At 38.0% G+C, this 18,553-nt stretch overlaps 1 protein-coding gene across 1 annotated transcript in view; it reads right to left on the bottom strand.

Moving 5' to 3' along the window:
* Positions 1–12,291: 12,291 nt before the first annotated feature.
* The window catches only part of DIAPH2 (diaphanous related formin 2), a 959,330-nt gene continuing 953,068 nt past the window's right edge, over positions 12,292–18,553 (bottom strand). Inside the window, exon 27 of the mRNA XM_035028841.1 lies at positions 12,292–17,458. Within this exon, the coding sequence (XP_034884732.1) occupies positions 17,394–17,458 (65 nt within the window). The 3' untranslated portion in view covers positions 12,292–17,393. The remainder of the gene's footprint in view (positions 17,459–18,553) is intronic.

The following is an 18,553-nucleotide window of genomic DNA, read 5'->3' as shown; positions in this document are numbered from 1 at the left end:
CAAAAGTTAAAGTTGGCAGCCAGTAGGACTCTTCTGAACCATACCAGGAAGTAAGCAAAGGTGACCTCTGTAGACCTCAACCACCTTCTTCCTATCCTGGGCCCTCTCCTGGCCTTCCCAGCTGCCCACGTTTCAACCCGTTCCCTCTTCTCCTTTATATCGCCTGTCCTGTGTCTTTTTCCTGAGTGCCTTCCTCAATTAAGTTCTGGTCTGGTCAATTTATTAGAGCTAAGAAATTAATAGCTTCTAATACTTTTGCCTCTGAACTTGGGATTTCTATCTTAAAAGCAAAGGGATGAGTAGAGACGCAATTAGGTGTTGGGGTGGAGTGAGGAGCGGCTTCTGTATATCTCCCTGTCTATTGCATGGATGGTACAGGTGATGGGCTGGCACTATAGGCCAGAAATTCCACTGTGATTCAGCTGTACAATATAGAGCATAGTGATATATTTTGCCTTTACCTTAGACCAAGAGAATTGAAAGAGTTAAACATTACAATTTAGTATACCAAGTTTAAAGCAATTATTGTAAATTAGCTTAATCATTCCTTCATGCCCCTTTGGAGGCAGTTTTTTTTTTTTTTATCCTATTGTCACTACCAAATAAATGGAGGCTTGCGAATACAGATAAACTTAATTTTTAAGGGATTATATATGCTCAAAGGTTCTGATGCTTTTAATTAAAAATTTCCTCATTATAGAAAGGAAAGTATCTGTGTTGTGGCAGTGTGAGATACCAGGAGAGCATGAATGAAATATGGGAAGGAGATGATGGCTAACATGTCTTTTCATTTCTCCAACATATTTTTATTTAAAGACAGCAAGATCTATTCTTAGGATGGCCTCTGACTGACTCTGGAACTCCTTAAAGCTAGAGAACAGGGAGCAGCTTAAATGATTCCCTCCTTTTCAAGCCATAGATTTTAGTCTTCTGTTTCTGGAACACTCCAGCAAGGAATCACTAAGGGAGTACTCCAGCAGATGGAGAGCAGTGTGTCTCAAGCTTTGATGTGCATATAAATCACTTGAGAATCTTTTAAAATGCAGATTATGATTCATTATCTTGGAGTAATGCCCAAGATGCTTCATTTCTAACAAGTTCCCTGGTGATGCTGATGCTGCTTGTCCATGGAACATATTTTGAGTCACAAGGAACATTCTAGATACAGAGTCTAGATACCGAGCCCTCTTTGGCTAGTTGTGGTTTGAGTATGAAGAGGCTCAGTGGAAAAGTAGCACAGTTCTATCTGAACCAAGTGAAGGGCAAAGGAAACAAAAGGGAGGCAGACATGAGGCTGATTGTACTCATGCTCCTCAGATGTTCAAATAGATGGGTTTCAAGCAATACATACCAAAAAGGCAGTTGCTTTCTCAAACTAAGGGAGAAAATATGCCCAGAGGTTAGGAGCATCTGTTCTGTAGTCATATTCCCTGGGTTCAAGTTCCACCTATATCATTTCCTAATAGAGATTTTGATCATGCTACCTTACATCCCTGAGCCTCAGTTTACTCCTCTAGTAAAATTTAAATAACAGAACCTATCTTAGAGTGGTTGTGAGAATTAAATGAAATAAAGAGTGTAAAACATTAGAACGGCACCCACTCAATAAGAGTCACCTCAAAAGCACACACACCCTCACAGGCACACCAAGTACCAGTGCACTCTGTGGCCCACTCAAATGGACACATAAAACTAACCATTGCCACACTAAATGCTAATTGAGTGCTCAATAAGTGGTAGCTATTGTCATGCTTTTCCCCTTTGAGCTGATCTCATTTAAGTACTACTGGGCTTTATTAAAGTGTTAGCCAGTCATGGTAATGCCGTATCTGCTTTTGAGGGGACTCTTTTTATATGACCACCTTTGTCCCCATGGGAGAAAGAAAAGATCTTGTCATTTTTATTTCATCTCTTCCTCCCTCCATTTTGCTTGAGTCTTATTTAAAAAAAATCCAAAACATCACATTACTTCATCTGTACATCTGTACATGCTTCAGAATGTTTCTCTAATAGTTGAAGTCTTTTTATTTCCCAACACATAACCATAATACCATTACACCCCCAAAATTAAAAATAGTTTCTTATTATCATCTAATACCAGTCTGTGACCAATTGTCCCTGATTGTCAAAAATGTCCTTTTATGGCTTGTTTGTTCAAATCAGAAGCCAGGTAAGGCCCATGCATTGCATTTGCTTGGTATGTCTCTTAAGTCCCTCTCTCTATCAATTATTATTTTTAAAAAAGTAAATTTTAGTTTTTAGAATCGTTTTAGGCTTACAGAAAAATTGTGAAGATGGTACAGAGTTTCCATATACCACACCTAATTTCTCCTATTACTAACTTCTGATATTAGTGTGGTACATTTGTCCCAATTATTGAACCAATATTGACACGTTATTATTAACTAAAATCCATACTTTGTTCAGATTTCCTTAATATTTCTCCAATGTCCTTTTCTCTCATAGGACTCCATACAGGACTCCACTTTGCATTTAGTTGTGGCAATGGTTAGTTTTATGTGTCCATTTGAGTGGGCCACAGAGTGCACTGGTACTTGGTGTGCCTGTGAGGGTGTGTGTGCTTTTGAGGTGACTCTTAAAGCAGCTTCAATTGTCTGAGACTTAAGAAATTTGGTGATTTCAAATGTAAATAAATGGAATTCTAGATGAAAGCACGAAAATGGGAAGAAAAACTCCCTGGCAGGAGCAATGCTTATTTTTTGCTTTGACCCTGTTACTGTTTCTGCCTACAACTTCTCTGGCTTGAGAATCAGTTGAACGAAGAATGATTTAAAAATAAAAATAGATTAGAGAAACAAATTGTCTTCTGTTTCTGCCAAAAGGAAATATGGAATCTGGGAAATTATCATCCATCATGGGGCAGTCCGGGCCGAAGAGAAAGAAAGGGAGAGAAGAAGTCCTGAAGAAAGACATTTCCAAATCCATCAACTATACATGGAGCATCATCAAGTTTTAGATATTGTCATGGGATAAATAAGGACATCAGACATAACCTCTGTTTCAGGAGTTTATAGTCTTAGTTAGGAAAATATTGGAATAAAATACATTCACACACACACACACAGAAGCAACCATAAATACCAACTTGTGTCAAAGTTCCAGTGAAGACACCTGTTGGTTAAAGAAAAGGGTGTGTCTCTGGGGAGTAAAGATTACTCTAGAAGGGAAGGTTGGGTCAGACTGCAAAGGTCCTTGAATGTGAAATGTATCCTGTGGGCAACTAGAAGTTAATGATGTTTTGATGGGGTTGGGGATACCATATGCAAAAGAGCATTTTAGCATGATCAATCTGGAACACTTTGAGCAATTCAATTCAACAAACATTTACTGAGTATTAAGCATAGTCCCAGAGTCCAAGGTGCAGAGCTATGTAAGGATATAAAAAAAAGACAAAATCTCTATCCTGTCAGGGAGACAGATAAACTTAATATACTAATATGGAATTATCTCCAATATAGATTTTTAAGTACAAACATGTAATGTATAGAACGATAAGTTTAATATACCACTATTTTTTTAAAAAGGATGGACGGAAGAAATGTATGTTTGCAAATTTATTTATATAAGTTTTATTGGCAAGGATACACAAAAGTCTGATAATATTGCTTGCCTCCAGTGGAAACGATTAGGGTGGGTGGCAGGGAAATTGTACACATATTCTCTGGTACTCCAAGTTTTGAAACAAATGAATGTATTATCTACCCATAACATTTAGAGATATATAACAAAATGTTGTGTATGATTGTATGGGAGAGGGAAAAGATGAATTTCAGTTGAGAGAATCTTTGAAGACTTCTTAGAGCATGTGGGCTATGAAGCTGTGTCTTTGGAAGGTAGCATTTCCACAGGTGACAGTTTGAGTGGGAAGTATTTCAAGCAGAGGGCAAAGTTTGCATTGAGTCACAGGGTGGGGGCTAGGCCTATGCCATCTAATACAGTAGCCACTAGCCACATATGGCTACTAAGCATTGGAAATGTGGCTAGTGCATACAAATTGAGATGCACTGAAAGTGCAAAATGTTCATGGGCTTTTGAAAAGATAGTATGAAAAAGAATGTAAGGTGCTTCATTAATAACTTTTATATTGTTTACATGTTTAAAGGATAATATTTTAGATATACTGGCTTAAATTAAATATATTAAAATTAATGTCACTTGTGCTCACTTGTTTCTGTTTAGTTTTTAAAATGTAGCTACTAGATATTTAAAATTACATCTGTGGGTTGCATTGTATTTCTACTGGCCAGTGCTGATCTAGATGATGGAGATTTTTAGAGAATGGTGAGTTATGTTGTGATGGCTGCAGCAGAGATATATGGGTAAGAGTGAAAGGGAAGTTTGAGAAAAGTGAGCTAGGCCAAATTTTGGAGGATGTTCGCTACCGAACTGAAGAATTTGGATTTTAATTTTGTATTCTTTGGTGAGCCACTGTGGGGATTTGAGTGTGGAGATCAGATAATCAAATGGCTGCTTTGGACAGGGGTGAAAGAATAGGCAGAAAGAACAGTTATTACAATAATCAAGGAGTGGGATCTGGATGTGGGTGGTGGCTTTGAAATCAGAAAGAGATCCATGTATACTACACTGTAAAGGGAGAATTGATAGAACTGAGTGGAGGTGTGGATGTCAAAAACAAAATGAAGTTTTGTTAACCCTGGTGATTAAGAAGCACATCAGTGCCAGTGATAAACACAATGAAGCCTGGAGTGGGAGCTGGATGGGAATTGCCTGGGAGAGAAGATAATTCTGAGTTTTGACATGGTGAGCTTGAGGTGGCCAGCTGAAATGTGGTATTAAGAGTATGAGAGAAACAGATGAGGCTTAGTAGAGGTGATCTTGGCAGTGAGATAAATATAATAATGATTATATTTGTATGGCATTATAATATACAAAATGTTCTCACATACATTATTTTACATAATTCTTAGAATAGTCCAAGGCTCAAAGCATTTAAGTAACTTGTCCAACATAGCACAGCTACTTAGTGGCCAAGGTAGCATGCCAGAACTTGTTTTCTTTCTATTACTATAATTGAAATAAAATGCCAAAGGAAAACATAGAGAAACCTTAGACTCTAGATTATACAATTTTTATTCCCCTAACCTGCTACCTTACTTGAGGGCCAGACCCAACCCTGGAAAACCCCATCTTAGGTTCTCTTCAGTTATTTTAAATATCACTTTTAGAGATGAGGAAACTGAGACCCTGGGAAATTAATGTCTATTAAAGGGATAGGTGGAAGTCAGACAAGGGCTCTGGTAGATTGCAATATTATTTCCAGGTATTAATTTTTCCTCCCTGTTAGAGAGCACATCTCTGCTTCCTGCCACGAACCCTGCCAAATTCATGTGGGCTTGGTCATAGAACTCGCTTTGGCCAATGGAATGTAAGCCAAAGTGACATTTACCACATATGATCAGAAGCTTTAAGAGCCACGGCATGGTTCAGATTTTTTTGCTCTTTTCCCTCTGATGTAAGAATGACATGTCCCAAATAAAGGCTCCTCCTTCAGCTATGATCCTTGAATGAAGAAGGCATATAAAACAACCACAGATGACCTGTAGTTGCCACATGGACTTTTGCTATGGTAATTGAGGTTTTATTGTTTGTAATAATAGTACAAACTAGCTAAAGCTGACTAATACATTACTCCATTGTATGTGTTTCGTTTCCCTTGTGTTTACACAAATGCTCACTTTCACCTGGTAGGTCTCCAATTAAATATCACTTCTTTAGAGAGGTGGTTCTTGACTACCCAGTCTAATTTACGCCCCCCTCCCCACCACACACACATATGCCATTATTTTCTCCTATAATATTTGTATTCTTTCCTTCTTAGACACTTCACTCAATTGTAATCATGTATAGCTTAGTTTATCATTGGCATCCTCCACTCGACTGTAAGCTCCTGAAGACCTGAATCATGTCTATTTTTGCCCACTATTATATAATGCCTGTCACACAGTTGTTGCTCAGTGGATATTTGTGGAATAAGTAACGAACAAATAAATAGCTTGTTGTTAACATGGTTGTTGGATCATAAAGCAAAAAGGTGGGGGTATGCTATGATTAAGGGAAATAATGTTCCTGAAGAAACTCCTAGGTTCAAGGATTAACTATTTTTTTCTTTTTGGTCCTTCTCTTTCAAGGAAACTGAAAACAGTGGCACTTTTTCAAAACCCTTAAAAATAAATTCACTTACCAACAGACTTCTGCAGCTTGGCAGATTAATACTAGGGAAGCCTGAGGAAGCCTGTAGATAGACTAGAAGGTCTCCTTTGTAAGAAAAGAGAACTGTTGCCATAAAATGCTTAGTTGTATGGAATAAGTCACCTGCCTTTCCTGTTTGGAGTGGTTGATGAAATGTAGTGAGAAGCAAGGAGGGGAAGAGAAAGAGATTACCTGGAAATGGGAATTATGGGCTGGTGTAGTGGATGCCTTTCTGCTCCAAACCAGAAAAATCAGGGCTCCTTCCCCTCACTTTCACCTGCCAAGAGACCACTTAGGAGGTGTCTCTGGGCTGTATCACACTAAACTGGCAATCAAGAGTTTGAAGGTTTTATGCAAAACTGTCAGCTTCTGTGTGACAGGGACATACACATATCTTCATGCTCAGGTGGTGGGAGGGAGGAGGAAGCAACAATTCTGTATTTTAGACTGTAAAGTTTCTTGTATGGAGAAACCCACAAGGTCCCACAACTTGAATTGCTGAAAAAACAGTGAAGCCTAATGTGGAGAATATAGTGTCAGTGGGTGGAGCCAATGACCCATGAATCTCTTTGCTACAGGATGTCCATTAATCCTTTGACTCTAAAGTTTCTGTGATCTGTGACTCCAGAACACATAGACAGGGTAGGTTACTTAGGCAGAGCAGAAGAGGAGACACTTATGAGGATATACTGCACTTTTGCAAAGTAAAATAAATGTAATAAAAAGCAGGCAGCATAATTGCCATGACTTATACCCTATGACATTTGATAATAACAAGGTTGGTATATTAAAAATAAGTTCCACATTTAGAACTCTGCCTTGATATTTACACTTATTAAATTGTTTAGGGAGGTGGTTCCTGGATGCTGGAGGCCCATATATAAAACATATTAGCATAATTGGAGTACAGCCAAATCTCTTAGTGTACATTGCAGATACTTGTTAAAAGCTTGACCTTGGAGGGAAAACCTTCCTCCTTGTCGTCAATCAGTCATCCGCTCCTGAAAGCACTCCTCTGAAATCAACTTCCAGTCATCCGTAGTTGGGAGAGCTTGTCCTCAATGGTGACCTTAGGCAGGCCCTCAGTTTCCAGGACAATGATGAAGGCTATGTTCTCACCTGGGTGAGGAAATAAGTTGTGATTTTCCATTACCTGTACCAAACATTCCTTTTCATTTGTTTAATTCACTGAGCATTGATACTACACATTAGTTCATTGAGCAATTGCTTTGTGTAAAGGCCCAGAGATGAATGAGATAGTTGTTGCCATCAAGAAACATACTTTAGTCAAGGACACAGACAACTAACTCTAGTAAAAGGCAGAATGAAATAAAGGCCATAATAGGAGTATGAGCAAATTGCTGTGGGAGCATAGATAATACAATTTATTTTAATGAGGGAAGGAGAATTAAGGAATTCATAGGTTTATCATTGGCAAGCTCCAGTGAAAAATCCAGTGCAGCATGGCTGGAGGGATTGTGAAGAGGTTTGGAAGTTATATTTGGGTCTGTTCCTGGGAATTTTGAAGCCCATACTAGTTTTGTAATTAAGAAGAACAAAAATTTTTGAAGTGGGTCAAGAAAGGCAGTTTAGGAAGCAATCTGTAGTGGTATGAAAGGTTGAAGAAGTAAAAACTGAAACAGGGTGACCAACTTCTGTGCCTGACTGGAATTAGGGGATAGGGAATAATACAAGATGCTTCTGGTGTTTCTAGCCTTAGAGGCTAGGACAATATAGTACACATAATGGAAAGGGAGATCTAGATAGAACGATCAGTTTGCTAGAGAACATATTTGGTTGGGACTATACTGAGTTTAGTGTGTGAGATATCATTTACAGACTGAAGGTGGTTCAGGGGTTCAGAAGGAATTGCAGAGTCATCTGCTTGTAGGAAATTGTCAAAGCCATGGAAATGGCCAAGATGACCCTGGTACTGGGGAGAATACAAATGAATGCTGGAGATACTGCCTTTATTTTTTTGAAGACAATCACTAATAAAGAGGACTGAGAGAAAAAAAAAAGAGGACTGAGAAATTTTCTGAGTGGTGGGAAGCGATAGGACTAGGTGTTCATTGTAGGAAAGTGGGAGAATTTAAGTGGGATGAGGATTAAGAGGAATTTATACTTGATAATTAGGTAGTTGTTGATAGTCTTGAAGGAGAGAGATTCATGGGAAAGTTGCTGCTGTTCTTTGATAGGATTCTTGAGGATGCTTGTAGACTAAGAGGAAAGGAGATGATGGAATAATGGACACAAAAAGTGAAAGTCCTGGGGCACCAGTTGGCTCAGTTGGTTAAGCATCTGCCTTCGGCTCATCATGTTCCCAGGGTCCTGGGATCGAGCCCCGCATCGGGCTCCCTGCTCAGCGGGGTGTCTGCTTCTCCCTCTCCCTCTGCCTGCCTCTCTCTCTCTGTCTACCTCTCTGTCAAATTTTAAAAAAAAGTGAAAGTCCTTAAAAAAAAAAGTACCACACACTATAAGATCACAGCAAGTCAGCTTTTTATCCCAGATGCTCTGGAGTTGAAAGTCATTGATACCTAACAAATGCTATGATTTTTATCATTATACTGAATTCTGCTGAGGGGCCTTATCCATGACCCCTCCCTTTCATTTCCTTTTCCTCCCTCCCCCAAGCACTGCCATAAGTGCTACCAGTTGTTTAACCAGGAAAAATACTCCATTACTTGATTTTTGTCAGGAAGTCTAGGCCACTGTGCTACTATGCCATAGGTTCCCAAAAACTATTCAAAGTGAAAATTCATAGTGTTTGGGTATTTTCAATTTAATTCCTATTGTGATATTTGGGGTTTTGTAGGTCAACAGAGGGACAATAACACAAGGTATTTGCTAGGGGGTGGGGGCAGGGGCGAGATGGAGCAGATTCATAAAACAGGTTCCCTTCCCAAACAAAAGAATATTAGCTAAAATAAAGTCATTCAGTGTTGCATGTATCTAGCAATTGAATGTATTGAGAAGGGAAGCCTTATGGTTCTTTGAGTAGAAAGGTATTTAGCATAAAGGGGACAGATTTGGGCACAGTTTGGAAGTCTGAGAGACTCCTGGGAAAATAGTAAAACGGGAGAATTTGCTGTTCTTTTAGAGAGTAATAATTGTTCCAGAACCTCTTAAATGTATGGTTTAAAATATTAACCAGACACTTGAGAAGTTCTAGCTAGGAACTAATTAAAGCTTTTTCCATAAATTATACTTCATCTAAATGCCTTTCTTTCCTGTATGAGTCCAAAACTGAATGAGTACATTTTAATGGCCACTCAATCTGTCAGTTTGTTTCTTTGAACAGCCATTCAGTGCTTTTCAGTATTATTAAAAAGAAAAGAGAGAAAAATAGGAAAGGGAAAAAGAAGGAAAGAAAAAGAACACAACATGGAGAGCCTACCTTTGCCCTTCTTACCATAATCACTATAATATCACTGAATAAGTTCCTGTTCAGAATCATGTTCTCCTGCCTGCTCTGTCTTTATGACTTGATGCTACTTGTATATAAGGCTTGTGTGAGCCATTCAACAGTATAGATAATAGGACTGTATCAAGTGTCAGAGCAGCAGTTGTGCATATCCATGGTATCATTGCAAAGATGAGCTTGTGTTCAATTTTTTGGTTGAAAGTAGCCCATCAGTCACTCAGCTCTAAAACCTTAGTGTCAGGTTTGTATTCTTCCTTTCCTCATACCCTCAACATCTAATCAATTGCCAGTTCTTTAGATGCCTCTTGGATCTGTCCCACTGATGCTACCCTAGTTTAGGCCCTCATTATTTATCAAAAGTATTGCAATAGCCTCCAACGAAGTTGGCCTTCTGTGACCTTTCCCTCTGTCCTACACAGAGCTTCCAGCATCATCTTCCTTAAGTGCCACATTATCATTGCTTTCCTCAAAATCCCTCAGTATTAGCCTACCATTTATAAAATCAAGCCCCAAATACACAACCACTGCTGCCTTTCATGGACCTTACACTCTAGTCAAACTTAATTATTCAATATTCCCTGTGTATGCATATCAAAGTTCGTACTTTTGCTCATGCCTTCCCTCACTCCTCTCAGAAAAACCCTAAGCTTCATGAGAATAGGGACCACATCTATTTGGTTCACTGTTATGTTCTCAGAGTCTAGCATCATGGTTAATATGATAGGTGCTCATTAAAAACTGACTAAATGGGGAGCCTGGGTGGCTCAGTCGTTAGGTGTCTGCCTTTGGCTCGGGTTGTGGTCCCAGCGTCCTGGGATCAATCCCCATGTCAGGCTCCCTGTTCAGTGGGGAGCCTGCTTCTCCCTGTCCAGCTCCCCCCTGCTTATGTTCCCTGTCTCACTGTCTCTGTCAATAAATAAAATCTTTAAAAAAAACCCCTGACTAAATAAGAGTTTCGTGTATCCAAATCTACTTACCCTTTAAATTTCAGTTGAAATATCACTGTGCCAAAAAGTCTATACTGATACCTGCTTCCCACCTCAATACCTATACCTCATCTCTCTAAAACTGATTTGTTTTTTTCCTTAACTCCCATAGGCCCTATCTATCCCATTCTTATGACATTGATCACTTTCTTCCACCTTGGATTACAATTCTTTTTGTACATGTCTCATCTCCCACTAGACTGTGAGACTCAAGGCAGGAGCTATGTTTAATTCATAATTGTGCCCTAAAAAAGCAATGTTCACTGAATGGGCACTCAATGATTAGAATAGCCACACACGAGGCTTTAGCAAATCAGAGAAGTTAAGGGTTTATTATTATTTCTAATAATATGATAAGAGCTCTTCTGCTTTGCTCATAAACATCAAAAGGTGAAAATATTGTCTGGACTTCAGTTAGCCAAAATATAGGTGAAAATATTGGCTGAACCTCCTATTAGCCAAGATATATGGTCATCATGGCTTGAGACTGAATTCTGGCTAATCTCCAAAAACTAGAAAGTCATGATTCACATAATTCATGAATTTGCAAGTTGTTTTCTCCTACAATGCTTATTAACTATAATAGTATTTTATTTGGGACTCTCGACATCTAAATAAATTCAGTCTTTAAATGGGATCTTTGGCTATACATTTCCTTTTAATTTAAATCAAAACTATATGCCATGTTACATGCATTGCATATATATCAATTTCCAGATTTCCACTTTCCTTTGAGTTCTTGGCATTAAGCTCAAATTCCCCTAGTTGGGGATACTAAGGTTTTCAGACTCCCTACTAAGGAATTTGCCTCTGGGGGAGAAAAGAAAAAAGCTAATGTATTTGATTCCTAGAGCAACCCAAAATTCCATGGGAAACAATTGTCTTGCCAGGTACTTTGGATCATATAATTTATAGATCTGGTTATTACCTTGTCTAACCCTCCATCTTCAAGTCAACCCACCCACGATGAGAGATTCTTTTGAAAGCCCTCCAGAGAATAATTATATACAATGCTTTATTACTCATTCCAGATTTTTACCCCTCTGAGCAGCTGAAGTCCATTTGCTTTCATTCTATAATCAAGACTAAACAAACAAACAAACAAACAAAAAATCTGAAACCAAAAAACAACTCTTTTCTGTATCAAGAGTTTCCCTGGACGATATACATCACCCTTCTGACTTTTCTGGACTCTTAAGTTGTGCAAACATTTCTACACTACACTGGCAGGAAGTGCTAAAGAATACTTAAAGAAAATCTTATGATTCCCACAGGTATGTGTGTCTGAATATATTCCATGATTTCCTCCTGACCAGGTCCTTAAAGAAACACTCTTGTAGGGGCATCTGGGTGGCTCAGTCAGTTAAGCGTCTGCCTGCAGCTTGGGTTGTGGTCTCAGGGTCCTGGGATCGGGTCCCACGTCTGGCTCCCTGCTCAGCGGGGAGTCTGCTTCTCCCTCTCCCTCTGCCCCTACCCCCTGCTCATGTTCTCTCTCAAATAAATAAAATCTTAAAAAACCAAACAAACCAGGAACACTCTTGTACTTCTGTTCAGTTGAACCTTCTCCTTCTAAAATGTTCTTACATCCTGTCTTTATACTTCAGTTTATGCCTTTTCACTCATCCTTAATATTATCATAGGCAGACAACATTTAATGTATTATCTTAACTTTATTTAATAAGTGAGTATGCATTACATATAGATTGCAAGTCATTCTTGGTCCTGTGAAGAGACAGGTGGTTAATCTGAAGCAAAATGAGAGCATGAATCCACAGTTCTATTGCTACTGAAATACTTCTTCTGGGTGTCTTGTATGGGCACAGTCTCCCTCAATACCCATTCAAAGCAGGCTTTGCTGTCACCTCTCCCTTCAGCTGAGGGATTCACAATATCTAAAGTCAGCTTGTAAAGAACCCTTCTGTATCAGAGGTAGTTTTATGCCTGCATTATAAATCACGGAAGACATTTGGTCAAAGACTCCATAAAAGGGGCAGAAGGTAAACACCAGAGCTCAGAGTTGGAACCAATTATTTTTTCAAGCTAAGCACTGGCCATAGTAGCAAAAGTATCAACCAAATTTTGGAATAGTCTGTTCAGCTATTTAACATCAAAGCATGCATAGCCTGTACAAATAATAGCTTTTTAGAGGAAACCTTGAGTTTGGCTTAAGCACCAAGAACACATTTTAAAAAGTGAAAAGTACATTTATGTGCAATGACTAGTGTAGTGAGCTAAATAATGGCTTCCCCCAAATATGCCCATGTTCTAATTCCTGGAACCTGTGATGTTACATTATTTGGAAAAAGGGTCTTCACAGATGTAATTCAGTTAAGAATACTGAGATGAGGAGATTTTTATGGATAAACCAGGTGGGTCCTAAATGCCACAAGTGTTCTTATAAGAGAGAGGCAGAGGTAGATTAGATATACAAAAGGAAAAGTAATGTAAAAACAGAGCAGAGAGAGATTTGGCCACAAGCCAAGGAAGGAATGACAGTCACAAGAAACTGAAGAGACTAGGACCAGATTTTCTTCTGGGGCTTCCAGAGGGAGTACAGACCTGCCGAAACCTCAATTTAGGACTCAATTTAAATTTCTGTTGTGTTAAGCTACCATGTTTTGTGTATTGTTATTACAGCAGCCACAGGAACCTAATACAGATTTTGGAAACAGGAAGTAAGGTACTCCTATAATGAATAACTAAAAATGTGGAAGTGGCTTTGGAGTGGATAATGGGTACTGGCTGGAAGAACTGTGAGGCATTTGATAGAAAAAACATACACTGCTATTAGAAATATGAATGTTAAAGGTGCTTCTGGTAGCTCAGAAGGAACTGAGGAACATTTTATTGGAAACTAGAAGGAAGGTGATCCTTGTTATATAGTGGCAAAGAGCTTATCTGAATTGTTTCCAACAGTTGTATGGAAAGTAGAATTTGTAAGTGATGAACTTGGATATTTAATAGCTGAGATTTCCAAGCAAAGTGTTGGAGGTAGGGACCATTTTCTTCTTGAGCTTACAGTAAAATACAAGAAGAAAGAGGTAAATTGAGGAAATAATTGTTATGCAGAAAGGAACCACCACTTGGTAATTCAGGAAATTTTGAGCCTGTTCAGATTCCAAAAGATGCTAAAATTAGCTGATGCACTATTAGGATAGTGTGCTCTGGAGATAAAGCCAACCTCTGGCTTGTGTTGAAGAGATTAGGCATTGACTCACGGATCCACTCGATCATCGCAACAGAAGCCAAGAATAGAGATGGCATTATCCAGCAAAGATCTGTGAGGACTCTTATCTCAATATTGAATCAATTTGACATGCATGGGAGGCCCACAAAGTTTTTGAGAAACAGTTCTAGCTTGGCCTGAAAAGGATCAAGACAGGACAAAATGAGAGAAAGTTGTCAGACTACCAAAGTTTTACAGGCAACAAACAGGATGATAAAGCTGCAAACATGTGCTACCCTTCAATATAAAGGGTCATTCTTAGAGCAGAACTGCAGGTACAGAGGCAGAGGCCCAAGCAGGGGAGCAGAGGCAGAAGTGCAAACTATGGGCACAGAGACAGACTTGATCCATGGGCCAAGAGGCTAGAACTGCAGGCCTAAAGGGTGGGGTTCTGAAACAAGGAGGATTGTCAGGCCAAGAAACCTAGGGGGATTTTGCCCGGCTGAATTTTGAAAGTCATCAGGCCATGTGACTTCTTTCTATTTTCCATTTTCCCTGGTTTGAAATAGCAATGGCTATAACTCTTGCCCTATGCCTGTTCCACCATTGTGTTTTGGAAGCAGATAACTTGTTTTGCTTCATTTATTCACATTTGGAGAGGAATTTTGCCCCAGGATTTTCATCTATACCTGATTTAGATGATCTAGATGATGGGATTTGGGACTACTGAACTGATGATGTTTGGATGAGATTTTAGATTTAGAGTTGATGCTGTAATGGGTTGAGACTTTTGGGAATGTTGAGATGGGGTAAATATATTTTGCACATGGGACATATATAAATTTTGGGGGCCAGAGGGCAGACTGTAGTGGGCTGGGGGGGGGGTGCCTCCAAAAAGGTATGTCCACATCCTAACTCCCAGAATCTGTAAATGGAACCTTATTAGGAAAAAGGATCTTATAAGAGAGGCATAGGAAGATTAGATACACAGAGGAGAGAGTGATGTGAAGATGGAGCAGAGACAGATGTAGCCATAATCCAAGGAAGGGCAATAGCCACTACATGCTGGAAGAGGCAAGGGAAGATTTTCCTCTAGAGACTTTGGAGGGAGCAGAGCCCTTCATTTTGGACATTTTGCCACAGGGACCATGAAAGAATACATTTCTGATGTGTTAAGCCAAGTTTGTGGTACTTTGTTACAGCAGCCAAAGGAAACTAATGCAACTACTAAACATTCTAAGGATTTTGTATTTTTAAAAATCATTTTGAAGAAAATTTGCATAAAATGGTGCTTCTCACTGTGGCAGTAATAAACCTAACAAAAGACTTTAGTGTAATTTGGTTCTATACTAAAAATGTTACTATGTACTTTTTCTGGTGATAATTTTCAATCTCAAACAAAACTGCAAATGGCTAAAGCAGGACCATTATAAATCTGGGAAGCAAAACCTTTAACTTAATTATTGGAACTTCATGAAAGACCCTGAAAGGTTCCATACTGTTTGTGAAAACCATGTGAGATTTCTCTAAATATAAATATATAATTTATCAATAATAGTATTTCATTCATTTTTTTTCACAAACTTAAAAATAAGGCAAGTTCACGTTTCGAAGAGGTGAATACTGTGTATCATCAGTATTTCTATCCTGACCATCTTTTTTTTTTTTTTTTCTGACCATCTTCATAATATGGCATGGCAAATGCCCCTAAATTTTAGTCAGGGTTAATATTTCAAAATATCATTTTCCTACAGCCTGAAAGGCTACCAAAAGACTCAGGCCGTGCCATGAAGATTTCAGAAAAGATTTTGTGAAGTCAAAAATACACACATTAATTATTTACATAAATTTGTATATCTTTGTTGTTGTTGTTAAGAAAAAGTGTATGAAATTGATATGTCGCTCAAAGTTGTTTGTGTATGCATATGTGTGTGTCTTAAGATAGGATAAAACCATAAAATCTCAGATACTGTTAGTCTTTTTGATTTCTCTATTGTAGCAGCTTCAGAGATTTTTTTTAAATATCATACCCAAGTAAGAATGCACTGGAGAAAAAGGTAGCAGTTTGAATCATTATACATCTCTATAAAGGAGACTGAATTATTGGTCACTTGTTTACATTATTTCAAATGGTGACCTGCCAAGCCAGTTGTTTGTTCTTTCTGAACGTCTATAGTGTGCTTTGGAGAAGTAGAAATAGGATCTTCTATATAAGAAATATACATATAAGAAATTTTTTACAGTAATGACAATCATCTGCATGGATTAGTTTTAAAATTACACTCCAGAGAAGTTATACCACATTATTTCAATGCATATTTTAAAGTAATAGACAAGTTAAGTATAACTTCTATGCCTTCATCTATTTAAGAAATATGTAGAGCATGTTTTTTCTCCTAGGGTTGTTTTGGCAGCATCATTTTAATTTATTAATATAAGGTAAGTAAGTATGGTGATCACTGAGAAGTTCACTTAGTCACTGGGATGTGGAATTATTATAGTAGGAGATATAAACATATACACATATATACACATACATACATATAATTTTTTTCTTCTTCAGACCACCAAGGCAGAATCAGAAAGGGGAGAAGAGAGGCAGATAAAACAGTTGACCTTTCAGACAGTTTTCTGCTGCCTGCAGAGAGAAATCTTTTTCCTCTCAGGTCTTTTAGAAACTCTATTCCCTGCTTTCATGGGGGGTCATGGGAGAAAGAAGCAATAGAAGAAATAAACCACAGAGAATAGGAATCAATATTTACCTTTAAAAAATCTTAATAAAGGTAATAGAATTTTCAGGTTCATCCCAGAATAAACATTAAAATGTGAGGTTTTTCTCAAAAAATAGTCATATGAAGTATTTGTATAAAGTAGATATATGTGCATAATTAGAAAATACCTCTTTAAATAAAGTTTAAATCACTTTCTCTGCTTCTCTTAAACTCTAGTTTATTTTTAGCAATGATAAGTGCCTGCAACATATGCTGAAACTCTAGATTAATGATAAGTTTAATTTCAGCCAAAGCAGATGAATCCATCAGCTTTCACTTGAGATAAGATTCTAAATAAATTCATGGGGTTGAAGCAGTACTTTTTTTTTTAGCTTCCAAAATGGCTTCTCTTGCAGAGTACCTCTCCAAATCACTAATACACACATTTTCATTGGCCTTTTCTTTTTCTATGTAACGGGAATCAGAAGCAGACATTGAATAATTCTATTTCCTTTCTTTTCCTTTTTTTTTGGGGGGGGGGTGACCTGCAATTTGATTAACATTGTAATTTTTTGACAGACTGAATGTTTTTGAATTTCTTATACTTTTCATCATTACCATCAGGTCACACACAATAACAATACACATCTTTACACTAAAATGGAACACATGTTTTATAATCCTTGTAATTGTGTTTGTATAATTGTGAAAGCATCTTGCAATAGCTGTAAAAATACATGCTATTTCACCCAGCTTAGCTTGATCCTTGCAGAAATGCATTTATTTCCTCTCTATCCCTTGAGTGGATATTTTGTTCTTCTCAAAATATATGATTTCTTTTACTTAAATATTTTCATATTCTTTGGCATCAGGATTCACTTAGATGAGATAGCTCCATTGTGGCGAGAGCGTGACCTTTCCAAAGGTACTCGTCTGTTATCTGTAAGACAAAGAGAAAAAGAACCAAAAACACGTGAGCTTTAGATCTTGGCTATTACACAATGTCAGGTCAAGAGAGGTTTTCGAATAGTCCTGAAAATCACTTCAAATGAATATGTAAATAAGTAACAAGGAGCCCAGATCTGAGGAGTTCATGCTGCAGCTCCCAGGCTGAGTTCAAGAGTCCTGCAATCAGCAATAAATAACTTTTCTTGGTAAGTGAAATCAGAGTGATGAAAGAAATGGAAGAATTCTCTCAAGCACAGTCCCCTTGGAAATTGCAGGTGACAACAAAATTCCTTGGTAAAGATGTCAGATTGAAAGGATCTATGTACAGAGCCCTTTGTTGGAAAGCACTTCAATTTTCAATTCCCCATGAGTTTTCTTTTTCTTTTTTTTTTCCCCCATGAGTTTTCACAATCTGTATATGGGCTACCTCTAGAGGACACCAGGGTAGGCAGAGCAGAAAAGAATTTTTATTTTTTTTAACAATGATGGCAATATGTGCCAATCAAACAAGCTACTGAATCTTTGCCTGACTGTATGATGTAAACATATTCAACACATTATATAAGTCATTATGGGAATGAATAATGAATAGGTCCTATTCCCCTCAGAGGAAGAATAATCACTGTAGAGGTAACTGTTGGCACAAAGCTTGGAAAGCAAAGTTTAAAAGCATTGATGGTTGCTCAAAAGAGTTTTAGCGTTAATAGAGAAAAGGTTTACAGCTCTGCATTGTGATGATCACTACTTTGTTATTATCACCTCTGTTTTATGCTCAGCTTAAATGCAATTGATGTGGATGAAAATCCCTTTCTGACAAAAGCATAATATACTTAGATTCTCTATTTAAAATGAGACTAGGTCCCTCAAAATAATGACAACCACCAGCACTTACATAAATGCTAACGCTTAACACCTGTTAATTTGCTAATTCACTCAACATCCCTGGGAGGTAAGTCTATTTCATTCTACCCTATTATTTCTGCTTTAGTGATGAAAGTTAAACAGCAAACCAGTAGTATGATGGGGGATTATAATGCAAAGTTAATGCCTAAGTATCAGGACTGCTTTGTTCAGAGGTAGATGTTGG

The sequence above is a fragment of the Mirounga leonina genome, unplaced genomic scaffold (genome assembly GCF_011800145.1).
Source record: "Mirounga leonina isolate KUSES-001 unplaced genomic scaffold, KU_Mleo_1.0 Mir_204, whole genome shotgun sequence".
Lineage (NCBI taxonomy): Eukaryota > Metazoa > Chordata > Mammalia > Carnivora > Phocidae > Mirounga > Mirounga leonina.
Note: the sequence above shows the minus strand (reverse complement) of the source record. Positions and strands in the feature narration are given on the sequence as shown.